Genomic DNA, 25,653 nt, shown 5'->3' on the forward strand with positions numbered 1-25,653 from the left:
ATCCCCAACCCCAGATTAAAGGTTTCTATGTTTCACCCTGAACTATAAACCTACTAGAGGCAAACACGAGAAATACTTTAAGGTACTGGAAACATAAAAACAAAGGCAAATCAGGTAAGCAGAACTATATAAAATCATTGGAAAAAAAAATCATCAGGCTGAGGAGACAACAACTCAGAGAATGGGGAAAACTATTTGCAAGGTACATATATGACAAATGCGATTAAAAACAAATCAACTTGATAAATATAAGTAGTAAATTAAATAAATATCTGTCAGAAGACATTCAATGGCAAACCAGTATAATAAAAATGTTTAACATCAGTAATATTTTGGAATACAAAATAAAAGCCAAAATGAAATATCGCCACACTACGGTAAGAATGGTTATTACAAAAAAAAAACAACAAAATGGATCAGTTGGTAACAGCACCTACTATGTGGACATAAGTTTAACCCAAGTTCAATCCTAAAACCCCACATCAGGGAAAGAAAAGAACTAACTCATAAATTGGCCTGTGACAACAGTATACACACTGTGTCATGCATATACTCCCTTTATCTCCCTCCACCTCTCACAAACACACACACAAAAACCCCCAAAGATAATAAGTATTGACCAGGATGTATAGTAATCCCTGTAAACTGCTAATGCAAATGTAAAAATCTTATTCGCTTAGGTACATTAATGGTGCACATGTTAATGAAAATATACCACTATTAGAATAGCCTTTATTGTTCTGTTTTGTTTTTTTGTCTGCCGAGACAGGGTGGACTTGAACTCACTTCTGTAGATAACTAGCTTTGATTTCTTGATCTTTCTGCTACCATCTGCCAAGGGATAGAATTACTAACTAGAATCAAAGATTTCTTAGAGCAGGAAGAAAATTCATAGGTCACAGAGTGAAATTAATTTATTAATGTAGGTAGTCTAGACACACATTTATTTAAGGTAATAAATACACACATTTGCTTCTTAGATTTGACTAAAATTACTTGCCTGTTTGTGGGTATTGTGGGACTTCAAAAGGTATCTGAGTCCTTGGATCTTGAAAATACTGGATGTTTTCAGAATGCTGAGGATATACTGGAACTCGAGTTAGAAATGGGCTGGATTTGGGAGGCAGGGAATTCAGCTCTGTTCCAAAATTAGAGGGCCCAGCGGAGGTAGCTGCTGCATTACTTACAGGAGTCTTGGGTGGAGAACCAATTTTACTGGAAAGAAAATATAACAAAAGCAAAGGATAACTTACTGTTATCACTGAGTCTTCCTTAGAAAAAAATTTCATAAAATTATATGGCAAAACTATCAACAGAAAACATGTCAGGTATTTCTACGGGGATAAATAAATATATCTGGTGAAAAATTTCTCTGCCACCTCATACTGTAATTCCCAAAACCAAATAATAACAGATCTCATGTTTTGGTGAGAGTGACAGGATACAAAAATGAACTCCAGGTGCTACAGTAACTTTTCAGCTAATTTGACTTATTCTTTTAAAGATTTTTCCTGTTGGAAAATAAAAAAATTAACTAAAAACCAACAATCACACTTAGTAAGTTTAAAAGGTAAACAATACAGACTCTAGGGATTAAAAAAAACCCAAAAATTAAAAAACAATGTGATTAGCTAAAATATAATCCAAGAAAAGCCAATTTTGTCTATTCTGTTAACTCTTATGTGTCTGGCATCTAGAAAACAGTTCCTAGCTTGGAGGAGGCACTAAGTAAACAAAATATAACCCAGCACAAAGTACTTAAAAATGTTTGTTGGGAGGATATAATTTTTTGTTTTATGATAAAAAGATTTTCTTGTTTGAATAAGCACATAATGATCCCCAGATAATCTTACCAGGATATCCTTGCTCACTTTCGAAACGTTAAAAACATTGAGAGAGCTTTAAAAATGTTTTGTCCAGAGGTAATGTTGCTAATTATATAGGAATTCAATGTATTACAAATCAATCACATTAAGTTTTTTTCCCAAAGTAGAATATATGGGCTGCCTTTGAATACAGCACAAAAGACTCGTCTAGCAAGAGTTTATTTCAGTGGTAGTCTGTATTGAAACTAAAGTATAGATATCTAGAAAGTTGTGCACTAATGTCTTGGCTCAGAGTTCAAAGATAGTCTTTTAATAAATTAAACACAACGGTAAGAAAACTAAGGTTTTCTTATAAAACAATGAACATTTATGAAGCTATTACTGAGTACCTAACAGACCCTAGGCTAATGTTCTGTATGTTTTACTCATTCTTTCCATGCCACAATGTTATATACTATAAAGCCTAAGTTAGTACTTTGAAATGGCAGATTAACTTATCAGAAACCAGGTACTAAAATTAAGGACAAAGTAACTTAATTCAAAGGCTCATGAAGCCATCATGTAAGCCATCTTAAACATTTGGATGTAAGGGCAAAGTAAATCTGCCCTATTCTTAACAGGGAACCAGATGACTATGATTTTATTATCCTATATGGCTTCTGAAGTCCAGGCCCTCTTCCCAATAGGTGCTCCTCATGTTCCCTCCATGGTTTTGTCTGTGCTGCTTCCTCTATCCGTGAAGATCTCCCTGCTATTTATTACCCATTCTTTCAGAAACAATGTAGTTACCAGAACTTCATCTTTAAAAGCCTCTCGCAGCACTTCTTTCAAAAGAATTGAGTACACATATTCCTGTATACAAAATCTAAATGAACAAGTAGTTTTCTTTTATAATTTTAAAAATATTTTATTACATTTAATTTACTCATGTGTGCATACACATGTAGAAGTCGGAACAACCTGTAGTACAGTCTCTCCTTACAACACTATGTCATCAGGACCAAATCAGTTGTCAGACTTGGCAGATTTCTCCTTGTCAAACCATCTTACCAGCACATACAAACACTTCTTTTTCCCCCAATCATTTATTTTGTGCTTATATGTATTCACTGATACGTATATGGCAAAGAGTACATATGAAGAAGGGCAGCAAGAGACTTTATCAAAACACTCAATCATTTTATCAGCCCTGTCTATTTCTTAAGTGGTAGAGCAGGTACTTAAAATGTAGAAGGTCGGGGGTTAGGGATTTAGCTCAGCGGTAGAGCACTTGCCTAGCAAGCGCAAGGCCCTGGGTTCGGTTCCCAGCTCCGAAAAAAAAGAAAAGGAAAAAAAAAATGTAGAAGGTCTTGGGCTTGATCCCAGACCAAAGGAAAAAAAGTTAAAAATTCAAACTTTAACTATAATTCATTTAACTATAACTATAAGGTATATATCACTGCCTTTTGATATGCCCCTAAGGTCTTCTACCTAGCATTAGAAACCTCAACCCATTAGCATTCACTTCCTAGTTCAATTCCAACCTTAGCTCCCAGCAGTGACTACTGCATTTGTTTCTATTTCTATAGGTCTGCCTATTTTAGACATTTCCACTAAAATGGCATTTTGTATCTACCTTCTTTTAGTCAAAACAAGTTTTTTTCTCTTGGAGCTAGATATTGAAAGTGGACCTTGCCCTATATATCCATGACCCATTTTTAACATTCTTCTCCATTGTTTTTCTTTTTCCTATTTTTTTTTTTTTTTGAGGTTGGGTTTATGTGTGTGTGTGACAATGTCTTACAAATTTGTCCAAGCTGGCCTTGAGTTTACTCTGTACCCTAGGCTAATGTTAATCACAAGATCTTACTAACTCAATCTACCAAGTGCCTGAGACTACAAATATGTACCACTAGGCCTGGTATAGCATATTTCCAGAGTTAATCAACATGTGGAACATAAGAGTACATTGTTTTTATGACTGAATAACAGAACCCATTGTATAAGGTTTTATAATCTTACCTTGCCAAAACCTTTAGTATTAGGTTAGTAAGTTTCCATAGGGCTAGTAACAATCAATATTTGTAACCTTATATTAGGCATCAGTCAGTAACTTAACCCTTCAGATACATAAATATGTGTCTGGTGTTAGGGACCAAACTCAGGGCATTATGAGTGCTAAGCAAGCACCCTAGCAATGATATCTAACTGCCAAAACATTCAGTTCTCTATGGCTAGCCCTAATACTTTACATATTCACCAACAAGCTTAAACCACATTGGATTTTACCCTCAAAACTTTCATACTACACTAGAAACATACAATACCCTTATTTTTTAACTAATGTGCTTCATTTGTGTAAATGCTGTGCCTATATCCAATAGCAATATGAGTCTGTAAAAGACAGAGATACCTATTTTTCAGCTATGTCTAACAGTGCAAGTGACAATGCTTAGGTACTCAGTAACACTTGTGAAGTAGTCAATATTTTTGACGTCTTTTTTCTCAAATACCTCCCACTGAACATCATCCTTTTAATAAAAAAATTCCAATTATAAACTGAACTATTCAAGTTGAAAATATTATATTTAATTTATACAATCTCTATAACATTAAGTCACTAAAGTTTGTTGTGGGAGGACAGGTCCTTGGTCCTGTAAAGGCTTGATGCCCCAGTGTAGGGGAACGTCAGGGAGGGAAGGCGGGAGGGAGTGGGTGGTGAGGAAGTACCCTCATAGAAGCAAGGAGAGGGGTAATGGGGTAGAGGATTTCCAGAGGGGAAACCAGGGTAACCGAGATAATATTTAAAATATAAATAAAAAAATATCTAATAAAAGAAAAGTTTGTTGTGTGCCAGACATAATGCTTTTTTCCCTAGTAGGCATATATTAGTCTGACAAACTTACTCAAACACAATGAAATCTGAAAATGCTTTAACTTCAATTTCTAAATTGAAATTTCTAAATTTGAGATTTCTAAAATATAAGATTTCAAAGCTGGGAGTAACTTCAATTATCTGAAAGTTTCAATACTTTTCATAAGGTAAAAAAATTCTGCTGATTTTTTTTCAAATGAAAGTCTAATGTTGTCAAGCAATGATAAATAATGGTAAAAATGAAGCTGGAATTTACTGAGTGGCTGCTAATGGGCAAGCACTGTTCAAATTTTAGTACAGTATTAATTCAAAAGTTTCACAACTAATATAGGAAGTACTTGACCACTGAGCTACATCCCTAGCCCATGAAGAAGATATTGTAATTTTTTTAATACTTTGAGGTAGGTAGTCTGGCTTAATATCAAATAGTAGGAAAAACTGAGCCATAATCTGAGCTCAAAGAGCTCTGCCCTTATTTATATACCATGACAGAGAATGCCACAGCAGGTGACTAAGACAGGACTAGTCATTCAAGCTCCTTATCTGTTCAGGATTCTACTTAGTTCCTTTTTAACATCCCTATGGAATTAATACTGACACGCTACAAATTAACTTATGGAAACCCTAATTCTGGTCCAATCTTAATAAATGTACTTGAAGAAAACAAAACTCAGGAGTCCAAGTTTTCAAATTTATAGAACTAGTTAGTGCATGGTAAGGATTAGAACTCAAACTTTGTGGAATTTGGTGTTTTCTTCTTTTACATGAAATACATAAAAATTTAATTTACTATTGTACTTCAGAATGAAAAAAGAGGTCATTTCTAAAAGGGATAAAGAACTCCATCATTTTTACCCAATACCTACTTTTCAGACACAGACTCTGCAGAGGGCCCAGCATTCTGACCATTAGTGCCAACTTTCCCAACTTTCTTCACAGTCTCCAAAGTCCTTCCTGCACTGTCAGCACTTCGTGGGATTAGCTGGGAAACACTGCTTTCTGTATTTGAAATTCCATTTGTACTTGGAACAATTTTCCCAGTTGTTTCAGTACTTCCTATGACAGAAATGACATTTCCGGCTGTGGTTGTGACAGTGCTGTTTACAGCAACTTTATTCAGAAGAGGAAATGTTCTTACAGTCGCGCTCATCTTTTTGTTCCTTAATCGGTACCTGTTTAAAAATAATCAGCATGTTTGTAATACTGCTCTAAATTTTAATCTGAAAATATGTTTAAAAAAGGAAACAGCTCTGAAAAGTTCTTCAGCTAAATACCAAATATTCTACATGTCATATATACACATAACATACATACAAGTACAGGTACATAATTATTATAGCAAGCCAACTACACATGCACTCGAAGCTTTCTGAAGAGTGGGGTTTTATTTTTATGTGGTACAAAAAAAAAGTACCAAATTCTGAAAGTAACATAGAACAAACAGGAAAGAATACAAGAGTTAAAAGAATTCTCTGCTGTTATTAAGTTATACAGAGTATAATTTTAAAAAAATAATAGCTCAAACTTATATCTAAATTTTAATACACCAAAATATAGAAATTTTATATTATTCCTAAATGAGTTTGTGTCTGTAAGGATCACAGATTTTTCTGATTTTACATTTATAATATTGTAATACACAAAGCAATTTGATCTTGGATTTCATATAAAAATACTTCCATTTGTATACTAAAAAATTTATTATGGGACTGGAAAGATGGCTGAAGGTGTTAAGATCACTGGCTGCTTTTTTAAAGAACCCAGATTCAGTTCCCAACACCCACATGACAGCTCACAACTGTAACTCCAGTTCCAGGAGATCCATCACCCTTTCCTGGCCTTTGCAGGCACTGCGTGCAAGTGGCACACAGTAACCTAACAGTAACCTAGTAAGCAAACACTCACACACCTAACAGAATTACTTAACTTAAACAAAACAAAACAAAACTCATTATTATATAGTCTTAGTCCTGGCCCTTCCTTCCTATATAATGTTCTGTCAATATTTCTAAGTGGTCAACACAACAAAAACCATTTGGCATCACTATGCTTAAACTACTCTTACTATCACATTCCAACATGGTGATCATGATGAATAATCATGTGTTTAATAGTTTCTTCACCATCTATAAACAGCTCTATCATTTAATTCTTTCACTGTCTCTGGCTCTCAACATACCATTAGAAGAAGACTCAATAAAAGATGAATACTCATAGACAAGACTGGATAATGGAGGAACAAAATAAAACAGCAAAGACAAAAAGCAAAAAGTCAATAGTGACTAGATTATACACTCTACAGGTATAGGGGTCAGAGGCCCAGAAAATAGTTCTTAAAGGAGGAGCATAGACAGACTTATATTTCAGAAAGGCAAATTGTTACCACCAAGGGGTTAAGGAATCCCTGTTTCTTTAATATATTCTCTTTATTCTTTATTCTACTCTTTATTCTACTCTTCAATGTTCTTAAAGAAATGTCCAGTTACTTCTTGCTTTCCAACTTCAAAATTCAATTACACATCCTCTCTCCTTTCTCTTTAAAATTATGTCTGAGCAACTGGATGCATAAGTATGTGTGAGTATGTCTGTACACATGTATCAGCTAGGCTCAGTTAGTTAGCAAGTCTGAGCCATAATCCTATTGCCTCCGACTCTCCTTAAAGCTGTGGTACAGGCAGCTGCAGGGATACTTTGTCACACTAGTGTTGATATCCAAATACTGGTCCCCATAATTCTAGAACAAGCACTTTCAACCAGTAATCCACCTTTCGAGTCCTGCAAGTCAATATTCTTAAGGGTGGTCAAACAAGCAACAAACAAAATTTTGTTTGTGAGACTCTAAAAGGAGGGAGAAGTAAAACTATAACAAAACATGCAAATGAGTGGAGAAGGGATATGTACAGGTCTCCTGGTCCCTCGGGCCATGGATTTACAATCTAAGCCTCACATTTGAAAAGGCCAATTCTTTTTAAATTGTTGATAAGCACCTTCAAGTACTGCCTCATTCATTTTATGAGCCACTACCAACCACTAATCCCCCCTTGTATCTGACTCCCTAGGCACAGAATGTACAAGGAATGGTTCCTCCTTATAGAACCTATCTAACAAACTCTAGCTCTATTACTTTGTATTTGTTCATAAACAACCAGTTAAATGTTAATGTTGGGGGGACACAACAATCATGTTGTAATGACCAAAATTTGCAAATTTAAAGTCACCAAGCAATTCATTGATGTATTTCTTTTCTAACTTTACTTTTTCATCTTTCTCCCCCTGCCCCCCGCCAATAGCTCCTCCAAACCAGACAATACTGCTTCCTTGTTAACATAGAAAATACTATGATACAAAGAATTATCTATTACCAATTCCACTTATTTCTTGTACTTGCAACAGTACATTCTTCATAAGACAAAGGAACAGAGTTCCAGTTCCTAAAGCCAATGTACTTGTGTTCTAGGCCTCAAGCCTATCTGCCTTCTTAAAGACTTCATTCCTGTAATTATTTTTATTTCTCTCTCACACTGCAACTTCAGGCCTGTTTTAATGGCATATCCTCTGAAAACTATTTCTGGAATATCCTATAAAAGATGTCTATCTACTAGATGTGTTTTCTATTTATTTGCTGTATTTTAGTCTCTAATGTAAGGAGAGACAGAGGTTTTTGTCTTTTTCCTACATACCTCTCAATTATATATATTGATACACTGTGCAAACCAGATATTCCAAGACACATTTGTTACCTTAAATGAGTGCTCAACTTCAATTTTTGTACGGCCAAGAGAAGTACAAAGTTCTCTGCCCTAATGCCTGCTTCACTTAAGTAAACAATACAATTCAGTTATTTCAAATAGACAACTTGGAGTCACTGTTGATTCTTTTTGGAAAATTAGTGGCTTCTGTTCTTAAAACATTTTTTCTGTCTCTCTGTGTACGTGTGTGTGTGTGTATACACACATATGTGTGGAGATGCCCACAGAAATTAAAGGATGAGGCTGAATCTCCTGGAGCTGGAGCTATAGAAAGAATATCAAATGCTCTTAACTGCTGAGCCATCTCTTCAGCTCCCCCCGACCCTCCCCGCTCCCCACCCCCTGCCGACCCAGACAAAGTTTCTCTGTGTAGCACTGACCTTATGGAACTTTGTAAGTTTTGTAAGACCAGGCTAGCATTAAACACAGAGAGATCCACCTGCCTCTGCCTCCCAAGTGCTGAGATTAAAGGCATGCACCATCATATCTGGCCTGTTATTTGCTGGATTTTTTTTTTTTTTTGAGCAGATAGTTAATATATCCATCTTGTCAGTTCTACTTTAAAAGTAAATTCTAATAACAATTTTTCATAATTCCTATTGTTATAGTCCCAAAACTTACATTTCCAATCTTGTACCTAGACCATCATAAAGTTAAAGCCATATACACATTAGAGCAATATTTCTTACTTTAAATGAATAAAGCTCTGTAGTAGCTTTCTACTATGACCAGAATACAATACAAATTTCTTACTATGGTTGCTAAATGTCTGAAATCATTTATTTGCATATTTACCATTCCTCTTAAATTACTAAAAGCACCTACTTCTCTTGATACTGAGCATATAGCAATCTATTATAAATACTTCTTGAATTAACTATCTTAGGTTTTTCTATTTCTCAGAAGGCAGTTTTTAGGGATTCCCTCCCCCGCCGCCCCGTTTGTAGCCTTTGCTGGCTAACTTAAAACTTGCTAGGTAGACTAGGCTGTCCTCCAGCTCACAGAGATAGAGATGGACCTGCCACTGCCTCCTATGCATTGAGAATTAAGATAGATGGCCCCATACTGACCTACAAGGACCCAAAACAAGGACAGAAAGACTCTTGGATGTCTACATTTTATCTGGCTGAACCAAACTATTAAGACTGGATTCAGTGAGAAACTCTGACTTTAAAAATTAAAAGTGGAGAGGTACACAAGCACACACATACACATACACATACACATGGAATACACCTTCACAAACATGTATACACACAGGGACATAATAGTTTCACACATATAAATCTCAGTGAGGCAGCAACATATAATTTTAAAAAGTCAACTTGCTTTTTACATTTATACATTGAAATATAGTTTCTTTTTTAATCCTTTGTATGACTTTTTTTGTTTCTTTCAAATGTAATACAAAGAATAAGACTATAAATATAAACAAACTGCAAATCATCTGGTTCTTCATAGTAAACATTGAGTTTACATGAGAGAGATTGGCTAGCTACAAGAAAGATAAAAATGCATAACCCAAAAGATAAATGATGTCCAATGAAAATACACAGATAAATGAATAATTAAGAAAAAGCAAGTTAGCTGAGTAGTGGTGGCAAGTCCCAATATTGTCATGAAAAACCAAAAGAAGAGAAAAAGAAAAAAGCAAATTTATAACTATTAGTAACTGTGTAAAAGAACATTGCTATTTCAATGTGTTCTTCAAAGTTCAAGGTTGGAATTTTTTTTTCTAGACAGAGTTTCTCTGTGTGGCCCTGACTGTCCTCTAACTACTCACTCTGAGAACCAGGATGGCCTTGAATTCAGAGATCTACCTGTCTCTGCCTGCAGAGTGATAGGATTAAAGGCTCATCTCACCACCCTGAACTCAAGGTTGGAATCTTAATCCTCAATAAAAGTTTTAAGTGGTGAGACACCCTAAATACTTGGTCAGGAAAACCAATATGGTACAGGCATTTTCTCAATTGAGGTATATCTTTTCAAATGACTCTAGTTTACATCAAACTGACAGAAATCTTACCAGGACAATGGATTAATACCTTTATACCATGAGAATTGGCTCCTAAAAAGAAGGGAGCGTTCAGCTCCATTTTTTTCTTTTCTCTCTTCCACATATATTGTTTTGCCCTTCTAGCTTCTACCTTTGGAAACTGTAAGAAGGCTCTTACCAGATATGGCCCTTGATTCCTAAGACTTCCCAATTTACAGAACAGTGAACCAAATACATTTCTCTGTTATAAACTAGCCACGGCAAAGAGATGAAGACAAGTGCTTTGGCAACGTGCTGACAGAAGGAACCAACACTGCTCAGGCAAGTCACAGAAGGAAGCGTACAGAAGCAAGAGGACACCTGAGTATGATTAAACACAGACTGAAGGGAAGATGTACAAGAAGAAAAACTAAAACAAGTGCACACCACAGGAGGATGGTTAGTATAAATTGCCAACTTTACAGAGCCTAGAATCACCTAGGAGACAGCTTCTAGACACATCTGTGATGAACTTTTAAATAAACTTAGGTGGGAAGATACATCCAACGGTAGCTGGAATTATTACATAACCTGGGGTCTAGGACTGAATAAAAAGGAGAATTTAAGATTCACTACTCTCTGCTCCCTTACTGTGACTGCCATTATGACTTGCCATCGTGATGAAATGTACCCTCAAGCTGTGAGCCAAAATAGTCCCTTCCTTCCATAAATTGTATTTATTATTAGTACTTCATTATACCAACTACTGCTACTTCTTACAGAAGATTGAGATGACTTGTATGATATGCCTAGATCATTTGTTTTTTTAATGGCCTTGAAACAAGTTTGTAGGAAGAATATGATAAAGTTTCTAACTTTGAGCGAGCAACGTCCTAGAACACTGTTAACAGGGATTAAAAGGCCATTTTAGTAGAAATTTGTAAGACCACAATGCTAAGATAAATTTCAACAATGAAGGCTCAGTTTATGAGGTTTCAGAGGGAAATAAGAACTCAGATAACTTGGCTAGAGACCCTGTATATGATATTCTGGCAAAGAATCTAGCTGTATTCTGCCCAGGTATTATGAAGTAGACTTAGGTTAATTCAAAGTAATGGACTAATTTGTTTGGAAGAGAAAATTATAAAACTGGATAGTAACCAGATTGCAGCATGGCTATTTTTTTTACTGCTCCCAACCAGGTTTAAGTAGAAGATAGTTTAAAACAGCAAAAGTTGGAACTGAAAGGTATGAAAACTGAAGTTTGCTGAGGAAAAGTATGAATTTAACCTTACAAAGCAGCAGCATGGTTAAAGAGAAACCTGGTGCTCTGTATTGGTTCAACAGTAATGGCTTCCTGACAATAAGCTTCCACCTACTGATGTTGAAGTCTTCACCTTCTCAAAGTCAAATTGTAGGAAGAAACAGACAAAACAGAGAAGACGAGCTGAAAGGACCTCCTGCTCCTTCATAGCTACTGCCCAGGGAGGTTATTTCTCTAGGGCTACACACACAGAAACTACTACTACCATGGTCCCAGGGGGCCAGGCTGCATCCTTCCAGTGTCACAGAGTTCAGTTAGTCATTAGGGCCAGACATTGTAATTTTAGGAATTTTTTTCCTTTGAGTCAGGGTCTCTGTGTAGCCTATAATGGCTTAAAATCTACTGTGTATACCAGGTTGGACTCCAGCTCACTGAAATGCAACTGACACTGCCTTCCAAAGATGAATTTCCTGTAGAGAGGATGAATAGGGCCATTACATGAAGCAGTGAAAATGTAAACAAAGTTGAGATAGAGACACCAAGATTTTGGAGTTGCCAGGACAGTGGGTAGCCACTGTTGGGTATCTGAATTTGTTTGATGAGCCAAATTGGTATAGAGCTGGCCCAAGAAAGAGGTTATCTGCTGGAGCTAGACAGATGGGACTACTCAAATCCTTGGAGTCCACAGGATTCTTGTTAAAACCCCAGATGTAGAACATGCACCTATAGGTTTGAAGTTTGCCTGCTGACTTTCAGTTTGGTTTTCCTTGACCTTGTATTGACCAACCTCTTTTTTTTTTTGGAGTGAGACTGTTTACCGTGACTAGGTTGAATTTAGTTAAAACTTTCTTGACATTTTTTTTTTTTTTTGTTTTTTGTTTAGGACTCAAAAAGGGGCTGAAGAGGTGACTCTGCAGCAAAAAACACTTGCTGTTCTTGCAGAGGATTTGAGTTCAGTTCCCAGCACACACAAGAAGGCTCAGTTACCTATAACTCCAGTACCTAGGGATCTAACTCCTCTATGAATACTGCACACATGAGGTACATATACATACATGCAAGTAGAACATTCATATACAAAAAGTAAACAAATTTTTAAAAAAATGTAATTGCCTTAAATTCAGATGACACTTTGAAAATTTAAATAGTTGTTGGAGTTGTCAAAAACCAAGGGATCCTTTAAAGTTGAACTGAATGCACTTTACATTATGAAACAGCCACAAGCCTCTAAAAACAAGGCTAGGTTGAGGGTTAAAAATGATCTGTTTCAGCATCAAACTGGTAAGAGAGGACTCCTGACAGTTAATATTGACTGAAAACTTTACAAAATATAGAATCATTTCAGAATGTCTATGAGGGATTTTGCTGACTAATTGGGTGGGAAGACTCACCATAACAGCAGGTGGCACCATAACATGATTTAGAGTCCCAGATTGAATAAAAAGTAGAATGCAAGTCGATTCAGCATTTATGTCTAAGTGCTTCCTAACTGTGGATGCAATGTGCCCAACTGTGTTTCCTCATGACTCCCCCTCCATGATGGTGAACTGTACCTCAGAATTGTACAGCTTCCATCCTCCAGCTGCATTTGTCATAAATGTATTACATCACCAAGGGAAGGAAATAAGACAAGTAGTACATAATGCTTTATTGGCATATTATCTAAAAGATGAATCATGGCTTTCTGAAAGGAAGGATTGAACCAAATTGTGTAATATAGTAAAGCATCATCTAACAATTTAAAAACAAATATGGAAATAACTAGAGAGTGCCTTAGAAGGCATTTTCAGTAGAAATGGGAAAGCTTGGGTAACATAAATAGATGAAGTAGTAAAATGGATAAAATGAGTTGATGGGTTAACTGAAAAGTAAAAATGGTACCTAGCACAAAATATAACCAATAAATTGGGTCTTATAATTATTGTTCTCTTTATTACTGATATTGTAAGATCAAAGAGACTAAAGATCAGAGAGAAGAAAAGAGAGGATAACTGATTTATATGTATATATATATACTTAGTGTTTAAAAGCTAAAAAAAAGTCTATTTCAGTTATTGGTAAGCTGAATATATTTCCTAGAGCATTAGTTCTCAACCTGTGGATTATTACCCTACAGTTGAATAAAATGTTGAATAACTCTTTCATAGGGATCATCTAAGACCACTACAAAATACAGATATTTATGATTCTTAAGAGAAGCAAAATTATAGTAGCAGTGAAAACAAGTTTATGGTCGGAAGTCATTACAACATGAGGAACTGCATTAAAGGGTCGCAGCACTAGGGAAGTTGAGAACCACTGTCCTAGAACCCCCCAAAAATGGCACAGTAATTAAGAGCATTTTCTGCTCTTCCAAAGTTCAGATCCAAGTATCCACTCAAAGAGGCTCACAACTACCTGTAACTCAAGCTCTGAGGGCCCTGTGTACTCTTCTGGCTTCCATGGACATGCACACAGAGATATATACACATATATACGTAAAAATTAATATTTAAAATTTGTGTTGATATGAATTCTATACACAGAGAGCTTACAAAGTCCAGCTGTTTTGGTTTACCTGGCCCTTTTGTCTACCCCTTACTTTCCTGGCCTCTGGGTCTCTTGGTTTCCCATCCCCTCCCATCTCAATATAAGACCTGGCTCAGGGTCATGTTCACTCTGGACTCTCCCAAATGTCTCTGCCTCTGGCTAGACTCTCCCATTTATCTACAATAAAACTTCTCCTCTACCACACCTAAGAGCAGTCATGTCGGTCTTTTTACTTTTTTTTTATTCAGTAACTTATAGTAAAATGTTAAAAAGAGCAATAGCAGAAAAAAAAATAGTCTATATTAGCATTTTGCCTGAGATTTTGCTGGTATATTCAACTGAACTTGAGCAAATGAGACTTTCATTCCACACAGGTAAAAGAAATACAGATTCCAGCTATTAAACAGTGTCTAAATGTGACTCTTTTCAAATATGACCCTTTAACATTAATCTTGTACCTAGTTTAATCTGATGGGTTCATAAAAATGGCTATTTTGCAATTCACACTGCCTGTATCTTTGAAACATCACAATATAGGGCTCCCTCAATAACCCTACATGAAAGACATTTTTCCAGACTTACTTTTCAAGCTCTTCCTGAGAATGGGCAAATGTACAATTTGTTCCTCGTGGACAACCCCCTTGTTGTCGTAAATCTCGGCACATACTAGTTTTATACTTGCTGTTTGGCTGTGGCTACACAAACAAAACATTTAGCAGATGGAAAAGGTATCAGTTATTATTCACTCTTTAGACTTCAGAACTTAAAAGACTTAAGTCTTTTTCACATCAGACACGTAATTCTCATGCCGAAACAAGTTCTACCCATCATTTCCTACTTTAAGAGTGGTAGATATCCTTGAGGAAGCCTTCAGGTCTTCTTTCTGAAGGTTATCTGAAATTGATATATTTCTGACATTTTTGGTTGTGAGCCTAGCCTTTAACGGCTGAGCCATCTCTCCAGCCCATCTATCTATTTCTTAATCTTCGAATTGTGAAAACAAAATTAAATAATTTTTAAAGGTATTTTAAAAAATGGAAACTATGATGATCTTTACCCATTTAAAAGCTTCCCCAAAACAGTTGGAGTAAAAAAAATTACTACTTTATAGTTGACTTACATGCACAACTCTAGTCACAGGCAAACAGTGAGGGAAGATATAAAAATGCACTATTCAACCCTGTGGTAGTGGTGCATACTTATAATCCCAGCACTCAGGAGGCAAAGGCAGACAAATCTCTGTAACTTCAAGACCAGCCTGGTCTATAGACAGTTTTAGGACAGCCAGGGCTATAAAAAAAAACCCTGTCTCGAAAAACCAAGAAAAAAAAAAAAAAGGAAAAAAAGTGTATAATATGCATCAAACTCTTAGAAAATGTTATTATTGTGACCTTAAATAAAAATATTATTCATTTGATATTAAATACTATGGTAGTCTAAATAAATTAAAAATTTATTTAATAAACTAAAAAGTTAACAGATTTTGGAGTACTTTTGGCCCTACCTTGTTAGATATTGATAGCATAACTTTTAATATAATATTTAACTGAACAAATGAAAAGACATTTGGATAAGGGATTGTATTTCCACTTCTCCTTCTAAAGTACACTACAAATATTGAGGAATTTCAAATTCCATATATATTACAAAACAAATTTATTTGAGAGACAGCAAAGGAAAAAAAGAACTTCAGCTGTAAAAAGGACTAGACAAAATGTGTGGAAGGAATCAATGATCAAACATTTTGAAATTCAGTGAACTCATGTTCAAAATACCTCTAAACTCTTTATAAAATGAAATGCTAACCAAGTACAATAAGAAGGGAGTTTCTCTCAAGAGTACAGAATAAAAATTTGCAAAGGCTATGTATGTCACTCAGTGTCAAAGTCTGTGCAGCTACACATGCACATACACATGAACATCCTCCTCTCACACACAACGTCTAATAGGAAAGGGTTAGAATCCAAGTCCATTTGCCAATAAAATTGTTAGTATGTTCAGGATGAAGCTGTGTTGGACACAGCAGTAGTTAGAAGTGTAATAAGTCAACTTACCTGGGGTGTCTCATGACCTTTCCTACTATAATTTTGTATGAAGTCCACAAGACCATGAACCACTGTTTTAACAGCTACCATTGCATTTTCCAGTTGCTCCCAAGTTGGTGAAACAGCATCTAAATTACGAACCAAAGGGATGGGGTAGGGGTTGAAAGAGACAACATATCAACAGTCATTCCTTGGGCTATTTCCCTCAGAGTTCCATAAAGTACAAGCACTGGCACCTTTTCCCACATACCTGGATTAGGGTCTATGTTTGCAAGAAGCTCTAAATGAGGCCTCAGTCTATTTAAATTAGCGGGGTCACCTGTTCGTTGCAAAACAATTGTCAATTCTTGGACACTCTTTGCAAATGATTCTGGAGACTGTAGCTAACAAACGGGAAAAAAAAAAAAAGAGTGGTTTTTACTCTAGATTTTGAACATATTTATATTCAAATGTTTTCCAATAGATCACCTTACTTAGTTTTCAAGTGTCTTCAGATTTCATAATAGGACAATCAATGATGAATTAAATTTTCACCTCAGAATCTGCCCTATGAAATTCATCACTAGACACTTAGAAAACATTATTTATCAGCTATACTAGCTCTCTGGGGTCATAATATAGTTATAAAAGATTTCAACTTTACAATGCTACAGAAAACAAAATATATTCAGTAGAAAGTGTTCCACATTTTATACTTAGTTTCCTCCAGGGGAGCAATGTGAAGTACACTAGTCACATCATGAGACAATGGCACTGACTTACAGCTCTCAGTGAGCACATAAGCATGAGGGTAAAAGCCAATAGTCTACAAAGCCCAAAGTACACAAATATTCTAAGTCATTATGCTCACTAGGTTAGATATGGGTATTTTCTACTCAGATGGGCATTAGGTTATTAACAGAGAAGGGTCGGTCTATGCTATAGTATTTTCTGAGACAGGAAGAACACAAAATCTAATCTTACCAACCTTATCAATGATAGACTGCATGTGTGATTTATGAGCCAAGTCCCCATATAGCAGTGAAGACCACTGCTCAGGTGAAATACGGAGTCCTGCTTCCATGGCAATATGAACAATTTGGGCATCATGTTCTCTGCGTAGTGCCTCATAACTCCGAAATTCCTCCTTCAGCTGCATCAGGGAAGAGTCTTCATCCCTTTTAGTAACCTAAAAATGGGAAGAAAAAAAAAAAATCAAACTCATTAGAATTGGTCTGCTTTTTCCTCTTATCCAGTTCTTTTACTTTGGGTGTGGGGATTGGGACATACCAGATACCACAAAAAGTAGAAAATGCCAATACAAACTCCTTTTCAGAACAAAACAGAAACTATATAATTACATACTCAATCTTTTTCTTGAGTTCATCAGCATTTGGCAGGAAAGAAAGACTTAGAAACAAAAAATTACAATAAGGGTGGTGTTATAGGCTCTATGGTAACATAAACAAAAGGCAATTAAATATGACAAGTAAACAGAAATTTTTCAGAAAATGTTTTCCTTAGCTGAAGACTATGTGGCCTACATCTCTAAAAATAGAATTTCTTTAGGAAAAAGGGGAAAAGCAAATTCTAAAAACCAAGTGGTAATGCCAGGCAGTGGTAAAATATGCCTTTGATCCCAGCACTCCACTGAGGAGGCAGAGGCAAAGCAATTCTACACAGTGAGTTCCAGGACAGCCAGAGCTACACAGAGAAACCCTGTCTAAAGGATGGGGAAAAATAACAAAACACCAACCAACTAAACAAACAAACAAATCAACCAACCAACTACCATGAATGAACAGAGGACAGAGTTAAAAGTTATAATATATATAAGAAGACTCACAAATGCTCTTAAATACTATGGTAAATTAGACAGTAAATCCTGAAGGGAATGAAAAGTCACTGAGAGTTTTCACAGAAGCACTATGATTAGGTACCTGTCTCTAAAACATCATTTTCCTTGTTTAGAAAGGTGTTTTTGTTTTTTTTTTTTAAACTGTTTTAGTGAAAAAGTACTGCTTTCTTGTTTGAGGAGAAGCACAGGCTGAGTATATCACATCTTTCTAAGAGGGCTGAAGTAGATTAGTAGGAGCAGTATTTACTGTGGTTCTTTGAGAAATGAGAGAGATATTGCAGTTTCAGAAAGTAGAATACTATTTCTAAGGTTGAGAACTGTGTACCTAGAACAGTGCTATCCGAAGTAAGTGTTTTGCTTCTTTTAATTCTGATTAAATCTTTGTGTGTGATGACTGTGTGTAGGTCAAGAGGACAACTTTAGAAGTGAATATTCATCTTCCATCTTATTTGTTTTGTCTTCCATCCATCTCACTGAATGAGCCCTGAGACTTAAGACTCAAAGTACATATAAAACCACACCAAATTTTGAGATTCAAACTGGACAAATCATTTATCAATTCAAAACTCAAAATTCCCTGCTGCGCATGATGGCATATACCTAAAATAAAAAGCATTCAAGAGGCTGAAACAGAAGAATCATGAGCACAAAGTTTGGCTTGTGTTATACAACAAGATCCTGTCACAAACAAGCACAATTTTGTTTTCCTAATTGGTAAAAGAAAAACAAAACAAAACAAAACCATCCAGCTATCTTAGTGGTTATGTGTACTGAGAGGGTCTCAATCACAGACTCAAAACTGCAGAAATACCCTTGTCTGAACCGCCCAGATGCTAGGAATATGGGGTATAGGCTTCTATGTCCTGCTTTAGTAACTATTTTTATTTCTGCTGCTGGCATATCAGACAGTGGCAATATACCCCAATAACATGAGACAGAAAAATCTATCAGAATAGGCCATGAACTCTTTGGAAATCTATAAATAGGTATGTGTTTGAGATACTCAATGTTGTAATTAATATATTCTTTTATTTATTTTATGTGAATGAGTATTCACGTGCATGTATACGTGTACATTACAGGTGTGCTTTGTATCCATGGAGGCCAGAAAAGGGTGTCAGATTCCCTGGAACCACCATATAGATACTGAAAACCAAACCCAGGTCTTCTTCAAGAGCAGCAAGTATTCTTAACCACTGAGCCATTTATCACTCCAGCTCCAGTCAATACTATCTTAAACTTTAATAATGAATGTGTATGGGGTGGTGGTGGACGTAACTTAGAAAGTCGGTATTCTTCAATAACCTACTTTATGAGAACATCAGAAAATAAAAGGATCAATTATTAACTTAAATAGGAGGGGGAAAAACTATCTAGAGAATTATAGCACACACCTAACCACCATATAGTGTACAGTGTATACATTGTGCCCCATGGGTAGCCAAAGCACCTAAGCAGTTGAAGACTTGGGTAACTAACAGAGCCTGAGCCATTTAAAGTACTAATAATGCACAGAGATCCTGTGTGAAGGGCTAAAGTTGTAGCTGAGTTGGTGGAGGGCTTCCCTAGCATGAACAAAGCTGGAGTTTGATCTCCAGCACCACATAAAAACTAGACACTGCAGTGATGCGCACCATCATCTCAGAAGTTGGGAGGTAAGAGGAAGAGGATCAAAAGTTTACAGTCATCCTCAGCTACATCACAAGGTCAAGGTCAATGTAGGGTATAAGAAAACCTGTCTTGAAAAACAACACAAAACAATCAGACCTATTTATGAAGCTTTGAAAGATATACTCTCAAATCTACTGAATAAGGATTCCTGGTATTAGAGCCCAAAAACATAACATATAGATGACTCGAATGCTGTGCTTTCAGTTGGGAACCACTACACTATGCATGAGAATCATTAATTATCCTTGTTCTAATTCCATGTTCAGTAAGCAAACAATCTGTACAGAAAAGGATCTATCTATATATGAATATTATTTATTTGGTATGTATATATGTGGGCATGTACGTGCCATGCACATGTGTGGACGTGAGAGGAAAAGTAACAGCCATCAGCACTCTCCTTCTAACATGTGGGATTCAGGTTTCAAACTTGTCAACAGGCTCAGTAGAGAGCATCTTTATCCACAAAGTTATTTCATTGCCATGTATTACAATTCTTATTAGAAATTGCCTGATGATCTGCTGTATTTGATCATGATTATAGCAATCTTAATCCCGAGGAAAGATCATACAGCCACAAAAACCTAGTTGCTAAGTTGGCAAAGGTGATTGAAGGACAATGGACAGTGATCGCTGGACTGAAATTAGTTTCCTAAAATTAAATGTCATTTAAGTAGTATCTTTTGGCCCTTAAGTTTGCCTATCTTTAGCATCTTAAATTGTATGACAGTAAGGATGAGATGAAAAAAATTGAAACACATTGTAACCTAGTGTGATGTAAACACTGGGAACTATAAATATGTAACAATCATAAACCAAAGAGTAGTTTGATACCAAGAGAAAAAAAAGGGTTGGATATTTCAGTGAAAGATAGTGGGAAAGCCTAGTCAGTCAAGTGAGAATAACAATGATCTCTATAACTTGGCTACTTTGTGTGAAAACATGATGTTGGAAGAAATCAGAGCATCACTTAAATCATTACCTCCTTTAAGGACATGAACTCAAGTACCACAACTATCAGGTAAAGTATCCAAACTTCATTAGCAAAGGTAAACAAATCCATTTGAACATACTTCCATCATCAATCACCAGTTCTCTTAATTAGAATACTTACAAAGGAACTTTTTAAATCTTAGAGCCTTAAAATGAGCAAAGGAAGGTTGACATGTGTGATTTACTGTCACACAAGCAGTGAGGTGCGAGCTAACAACTCACACTTGAATAACTGTTCAGGTTTGCTCTTTCACTACCTATGTAAAGCTAAATACTGGCCCCCAAGGCCTGGCTGCTCATGGGGACCAAAGAATTCACACATACAATGTGACCTTGCTTCTTAATCTACAACTGTGGTTAAATAAAGATTCCAACAGTCAATAGTTGTGCACAAGAGACACTGGCAGGCTTGGGGTCTGAGAAGAACCACAAGGAGGGATAGAGAGAAGGTGTTTTCACACCATGGGTAACATTAGTCATGGCCACGAGGGCTGGCCAACTGAAGTTAACAGCAGCCCAGATGGAACATGGCAAATTATAATTTGGAGTTATTGATGGGGAAATAGATTTTAATGTCTTAGAGGGTAGATGTCTACCCAGCTCTAGTGCTTATTCTTTTTTCTTTCTAATATATGCATAGCTGTCTTCAGACACACAAGAAGAGGGCATCGGAACCCATTACAGATGGCTTTGAGCCACCAGGTGGTTGCTGGGAATTGATCGCAGGACCTCTGGGGGAATTGTCAGTCCTGTCTTAACTGTCTTAAGCCCTGAGCCATCTCTCTAGTCCTTTTAAGGCTTATTATAATATTAAAAGTTGTATGTCTTTTCTCAGGGAACTGAATAATCAAAGACAGGGTGGAAGCCCCGATAGAGTAAATGTTTTCCACAACTGATAATAGATGGAAAACAGGGATTTAGGTAGCTCCTCATCTATCAGTGACCTAAAATTTCATTTTAAAATAGTTTTCACATGCCATCAAACAAAATACCATACAGCATGACAATCTTCTCAACTTTTGAATTTTCTGTGGACTAATTTTACATTGAAGACTTTCATCAGTACATGAAAGATAAAGAAAACAATGAATTTCAAATACTTCCTCTTCTTGCAAAGCCTACAATGTGCTTTGTTAAAGCAACGGATATAAAGAAGAGAGGTGTCTCAGTTCATTTTTACAAGTTCCTCTAAGAATCTAAAGTTAGGATTTTATATATGTTCAATTCAACATTTCTTCTTTAGAAATAGTCTATTTCTGAGGGTCACTAGACTGGTAACATGGATTCTTAGAAGCCTCCATCTTAGGTATAAACCTGTAGTCTTCAGATAGTTGTATAGTGCTTACCTTAAAACAAGAAGCTCGGTACAGTAGCTGCACAACATGGCCAATACTTGTTTTTGATGCCTGAGGAAATCTTGGTTCTAGTCTTTGCACAACAAAAAGTACCAGAACTTTCCTAGAGAGAGCAGAACCATCTTCTAATGCCAGCAATACTAACTTCAAGGCTTCTTCTTGCATAGCTAGAAACAGTAAAGGAGCAAAATTATATTTGGGTATTAACTTATGGTGGTATAATCTATGGCCAATTAGAATGCAAAGAGGAAATCAAATATATAACATCAATCAAGTGTCAGCAAAGCAACTCATGAGGTAAAGGTGTTTGTTGATCAAGGCTAGCAATCTGAGTTCAATCCCCAGAACCCAGGTAACTGTGGAAGAAAAGACTCCACAAAGTTGTCCTCTGATGTCCACTCATGTCATGATGCAGTTAAACAGATCCAACATACACACATACAAATTAACTTTGTTGCTTTTGGCTTTTCAAGACAGGGTTTCTCTGTGTACCTCTGTCTGTCCTGACTCAATCTGTAGCCCAGGCTGGCCTCATACATAATTGCTTGCATCTGCTTTCCAAGTGCTGGGATTAAAAACATATGTCATGCCACCATGTTCAGTTCACAATATTAAACTTTTTAAAAAAATTTATACTTATGTGAAAAATTTCCCTACATGTGTGTGCATGTTCCATATGTGTGCCTGGTGTCCATAGCAATTAGAAACATAGGTGTCACAGGACACCTAAAAGTGGAGTTTACAGATGGTAAGCCACTATGTGGATACTAAGAATTCAACCTGAGGTCCTTGGCAAGAGCAAAGAGTGATCTTAATCAGTGAATCACCTTTACAGTCATATAAATAAAAAATTTAAAAGTTACCAAGGGGGGATGAAAGGGAAGACATATATACTTTGCACTAATCATTTAGAACACAGATGTGAACAGAATATCCTTTATTTTTATTATTATTTTTAAGATTATGTATACCTCAGCCTGAGTCTATACATCTAAGTACAGATGCATTTGCATTATCAGGCCAGAGGTCTGATCACTTAAGAGACTTGAGTTACAAATGAGTCACTGGATATAGATTCTAGGATTCAAACTCTACAATAGCAGTAACTGCTCTCAACCACTGAGTCATCTCTCCAGCCCAGGGTACAAAACTTTTAATAAAATATCTTCTGTAGGTATACAACAATCAATTAGATATGATTTTGATGAGAAAGTAATTCATGAAAACAGAACTACTTTGACAGTGATAATTCTTAAGGACATACAAACTTGGTTTATGCACAAGACAGTTTCTGTGCCTGTCAAAAACTATTGTGTCTATAATTTAAATAATACTGGCCTTTAGGTAGAGTACCTAAAGACATTAATTTCACTTTTACTGCTTGCCTGCTTGCTTGTTTGCTTGATTTATATCAGGGCAGACAAGTTTGAGGCCTGCCTGATCTACAAATCGAGTTGCAGGACAGTCAATTCTACACAAAGAAACTCTGTCTAGAAAAAACAAAAAGATAAAACAACAAAATAGGCTTATATTATCTTAGCCATAGAATTCTTTCTTGCCTATTATAATACAAGGGCCTTAATTCCACCCCAGCAATGTAAAATAAAAAGGTGGTTTGCAATATCCAAAGGCATTTAGTACATTCACAATGTTGTACAACCATTAACTGTACCTAGTTCAAAGACATTTTTCACTGCTCTAAAGGAAACTCATAATCATCAAGAACTCATTTCTGGTAATATTTTCTCCTCGCCAATCACTCATTTCCTATCAGTACCACAGTATTTTCAAACATCATCTACAAGCAGCATGTATCACTCCACGGATATAATCAAATTTTGGTTTACATTTCTTTACATGGTTAGACAGTACTCTATGAACACATTATGCTTTGACTATGCCTTTATTAGTTGACTGACAAAAAAACTGCTTTTACCTTTTCTTTACTATAAATGGCCTATATTCAAGACTATCCCTATCGAGATAATACAGGGAAAAGTTCCAGATAAAAAAGAACACTAAAACCAATTTATCTCAGTGGTAAAATTTGCCTACAGCTCTACCAAGGCCCTGGGTTGGGTCCCCAGCTCCAAAAAAAAAAAAAAAAAAGAACACTAAAATCTTTGGGAAGGTGGCAAGAACAAAAGTATTGGGATGTAAAATGAATAAATAAATAATGGGGGAAAAAAAGAACATTAAAGATAAAACACGGTGGCACATTAGTGAAATCAACACTGAAGGTCTTTGAGACAGGTCTTGAAATCCCAAGCTGGCCTCCAACTCATCTTTTTACTTGATCCTCCCAAGTGCTAAAATTACAGGTATGAACGATGATGACCAGCTTGTGCCCACCTTTTAATTATTGTAAATATTACTATTATAAACACTTGTGTCCAAGTATCAGAAGACCTAGTAAACTCCTTAGTAATGTTTAATTTTAGGAGGCTTGCCAAAATCTTATCTGTACAGGAAAGCAACATTTCCTATGTCATATTTTCCGCATCATTACTAACTTATCAGGTGGATTTTTGGTTTTAATTATGACAAATCAAAATTTAAGTAGCATCTCATTTGTTTAAATGTGAGATGAGTGTGTGTGTGTGTGTGTGTGTGTGTGTGTGTTGTGGGAACCCGGTCATGGTCTAGCAACAGAGCTGCTAAATGGTGGTACATGCCTTGAAGCCTAACACTTGGAGAGCAGTGGCAGGCAGATTTCTATAAGTTCAAGGGTGGCCCGGTTTATAGAGCAAGTTCCAGGACAGCCAAGGATGATTTACATTTCCATACTAACTAAAGACTTTCAGTATCTTTTGTAGCAGTGGTTCTCAACCTGTGTGGGTTATGACCCCTTTGGTATCGTTTCCCAGGTATCCTGAGTATCAAAATATTTACATTATGATTCATAACAGTAGCAAAATTACAGTTATAAAGTATCAATGAAATAATTTTATGGTTTTATATGTGTGCTGGCTAGTTTTGTGTCAAGAAACAGGTGGAATTATCACAGAAAAAGCCTCCCTTGAGAAATGCCTCCATGAAATTCAGCAGCATTTTCTCAACTAGTGATTGGGGATGACCCAGCCTTTGTGGGGATGCCATCCCTGGGCTGGTGGTCTTAGGTTCTATAAGACAGCAAGCTGATCAAGCCAGGGGAAGCAAGCCAGTAAGTAATATCCTTCCATGACTTCTGCATCAGCTCCTGCTCCCTGACCTGCCTGAGTTCCAGTCCTGACTTCCTTTGATGATGAACAGCAACATGGAAGTGTAAGCTGAATGAATAAACCCTTGCCTCCCCAACTTGCTTCTTGGTCGTGATGTTTGTGCAGGAATAAAAACCCTGACTAAGACGGGGTGGGGAGGAGTGCGGGGTGGAGTCACCATACATGAACTGTATTAAAGGGTTATAGCATTAGGAAGATTGAAAACTACAACTATAAAGGCTTGTTTTCTATCCATCTCTTATTTACATATTAAAACTTTTAAATCAGGCTTTTGGAGACAATAAGAAAATTTGTAACTAGTACTTTTACAGATAAAAAATAAAACGAATATCCA

The 25,653-nt window shown here is 36.2% G+C and overlaps 1 protein-coding gene and 1 non-coding gene across 3 annotated transcripts in view; both read right to left on the reverse strand.

Annotated features, from left to right (window-relative positions):
- The window catches only part of Rc3h2 (ring finger and CCCH-type domains 2), a 55,656-nt gene that overhangs the window by 14,314 nt on the left and 15,689 nt on the right, over window positions 1-25,653 (reverse strand). For both annotated transcript variants that reach the window (XM_032903199.1, XM_032903200.1), the window contains exons 6-12: window positions 22,090-22,265; window positions 17,210-17,410; window positions 16,493-16,625; window positions 16,252-16,370; window positions 14,780-14,892; window positions 5,547-5,852; window positions 1,001-1,215 (exon numbers count right to left, since the gene is read on the reverse strand). In XM_032903199.1, coding sequence (XP_032759090.1) covers window positions 1,001-1,215; window positions 5,547-5,852; window positions 14,780-14,892; window positions 16,252-16,370; window positions 16,493-16,625; window positions 17,210-17,410; window positions 22,090-22,265 — 1,263 coding nt within the window. The remainder of the gene's footprint in view (window positions 1-1,000; window positions 1,216-5,546; window positions 5,853-14,779; window positions 14,893-16,251; window positions 16,371-16,492; window positions 16,626-17,209; window positions 17,411-22,089; window positions 22,266-25,653) is intronic.
- On the reverse strand, window positions 16,717-16,827 carry LOC116902623. The gene has a single exon (XR_004388201.1). It is a non-coding gene; the product is annotated as a small nucleolar RNA SNORD90 (small nucleolar RNA).

Source organism: Rattus rattus, chromosome 5, assembly GCF_011064425.1.
Source record: "Rattus rattus isolate New Zealand chromosome 5, Rrattus_CSIRO_v1, whole genome shotgun sequence".
NCBI classification, from domain to species: Eukaryota; Metazoa; Chordata; class Mammalia; order Rodentia; family Muridae; genus Rattus; species Rattus rattus.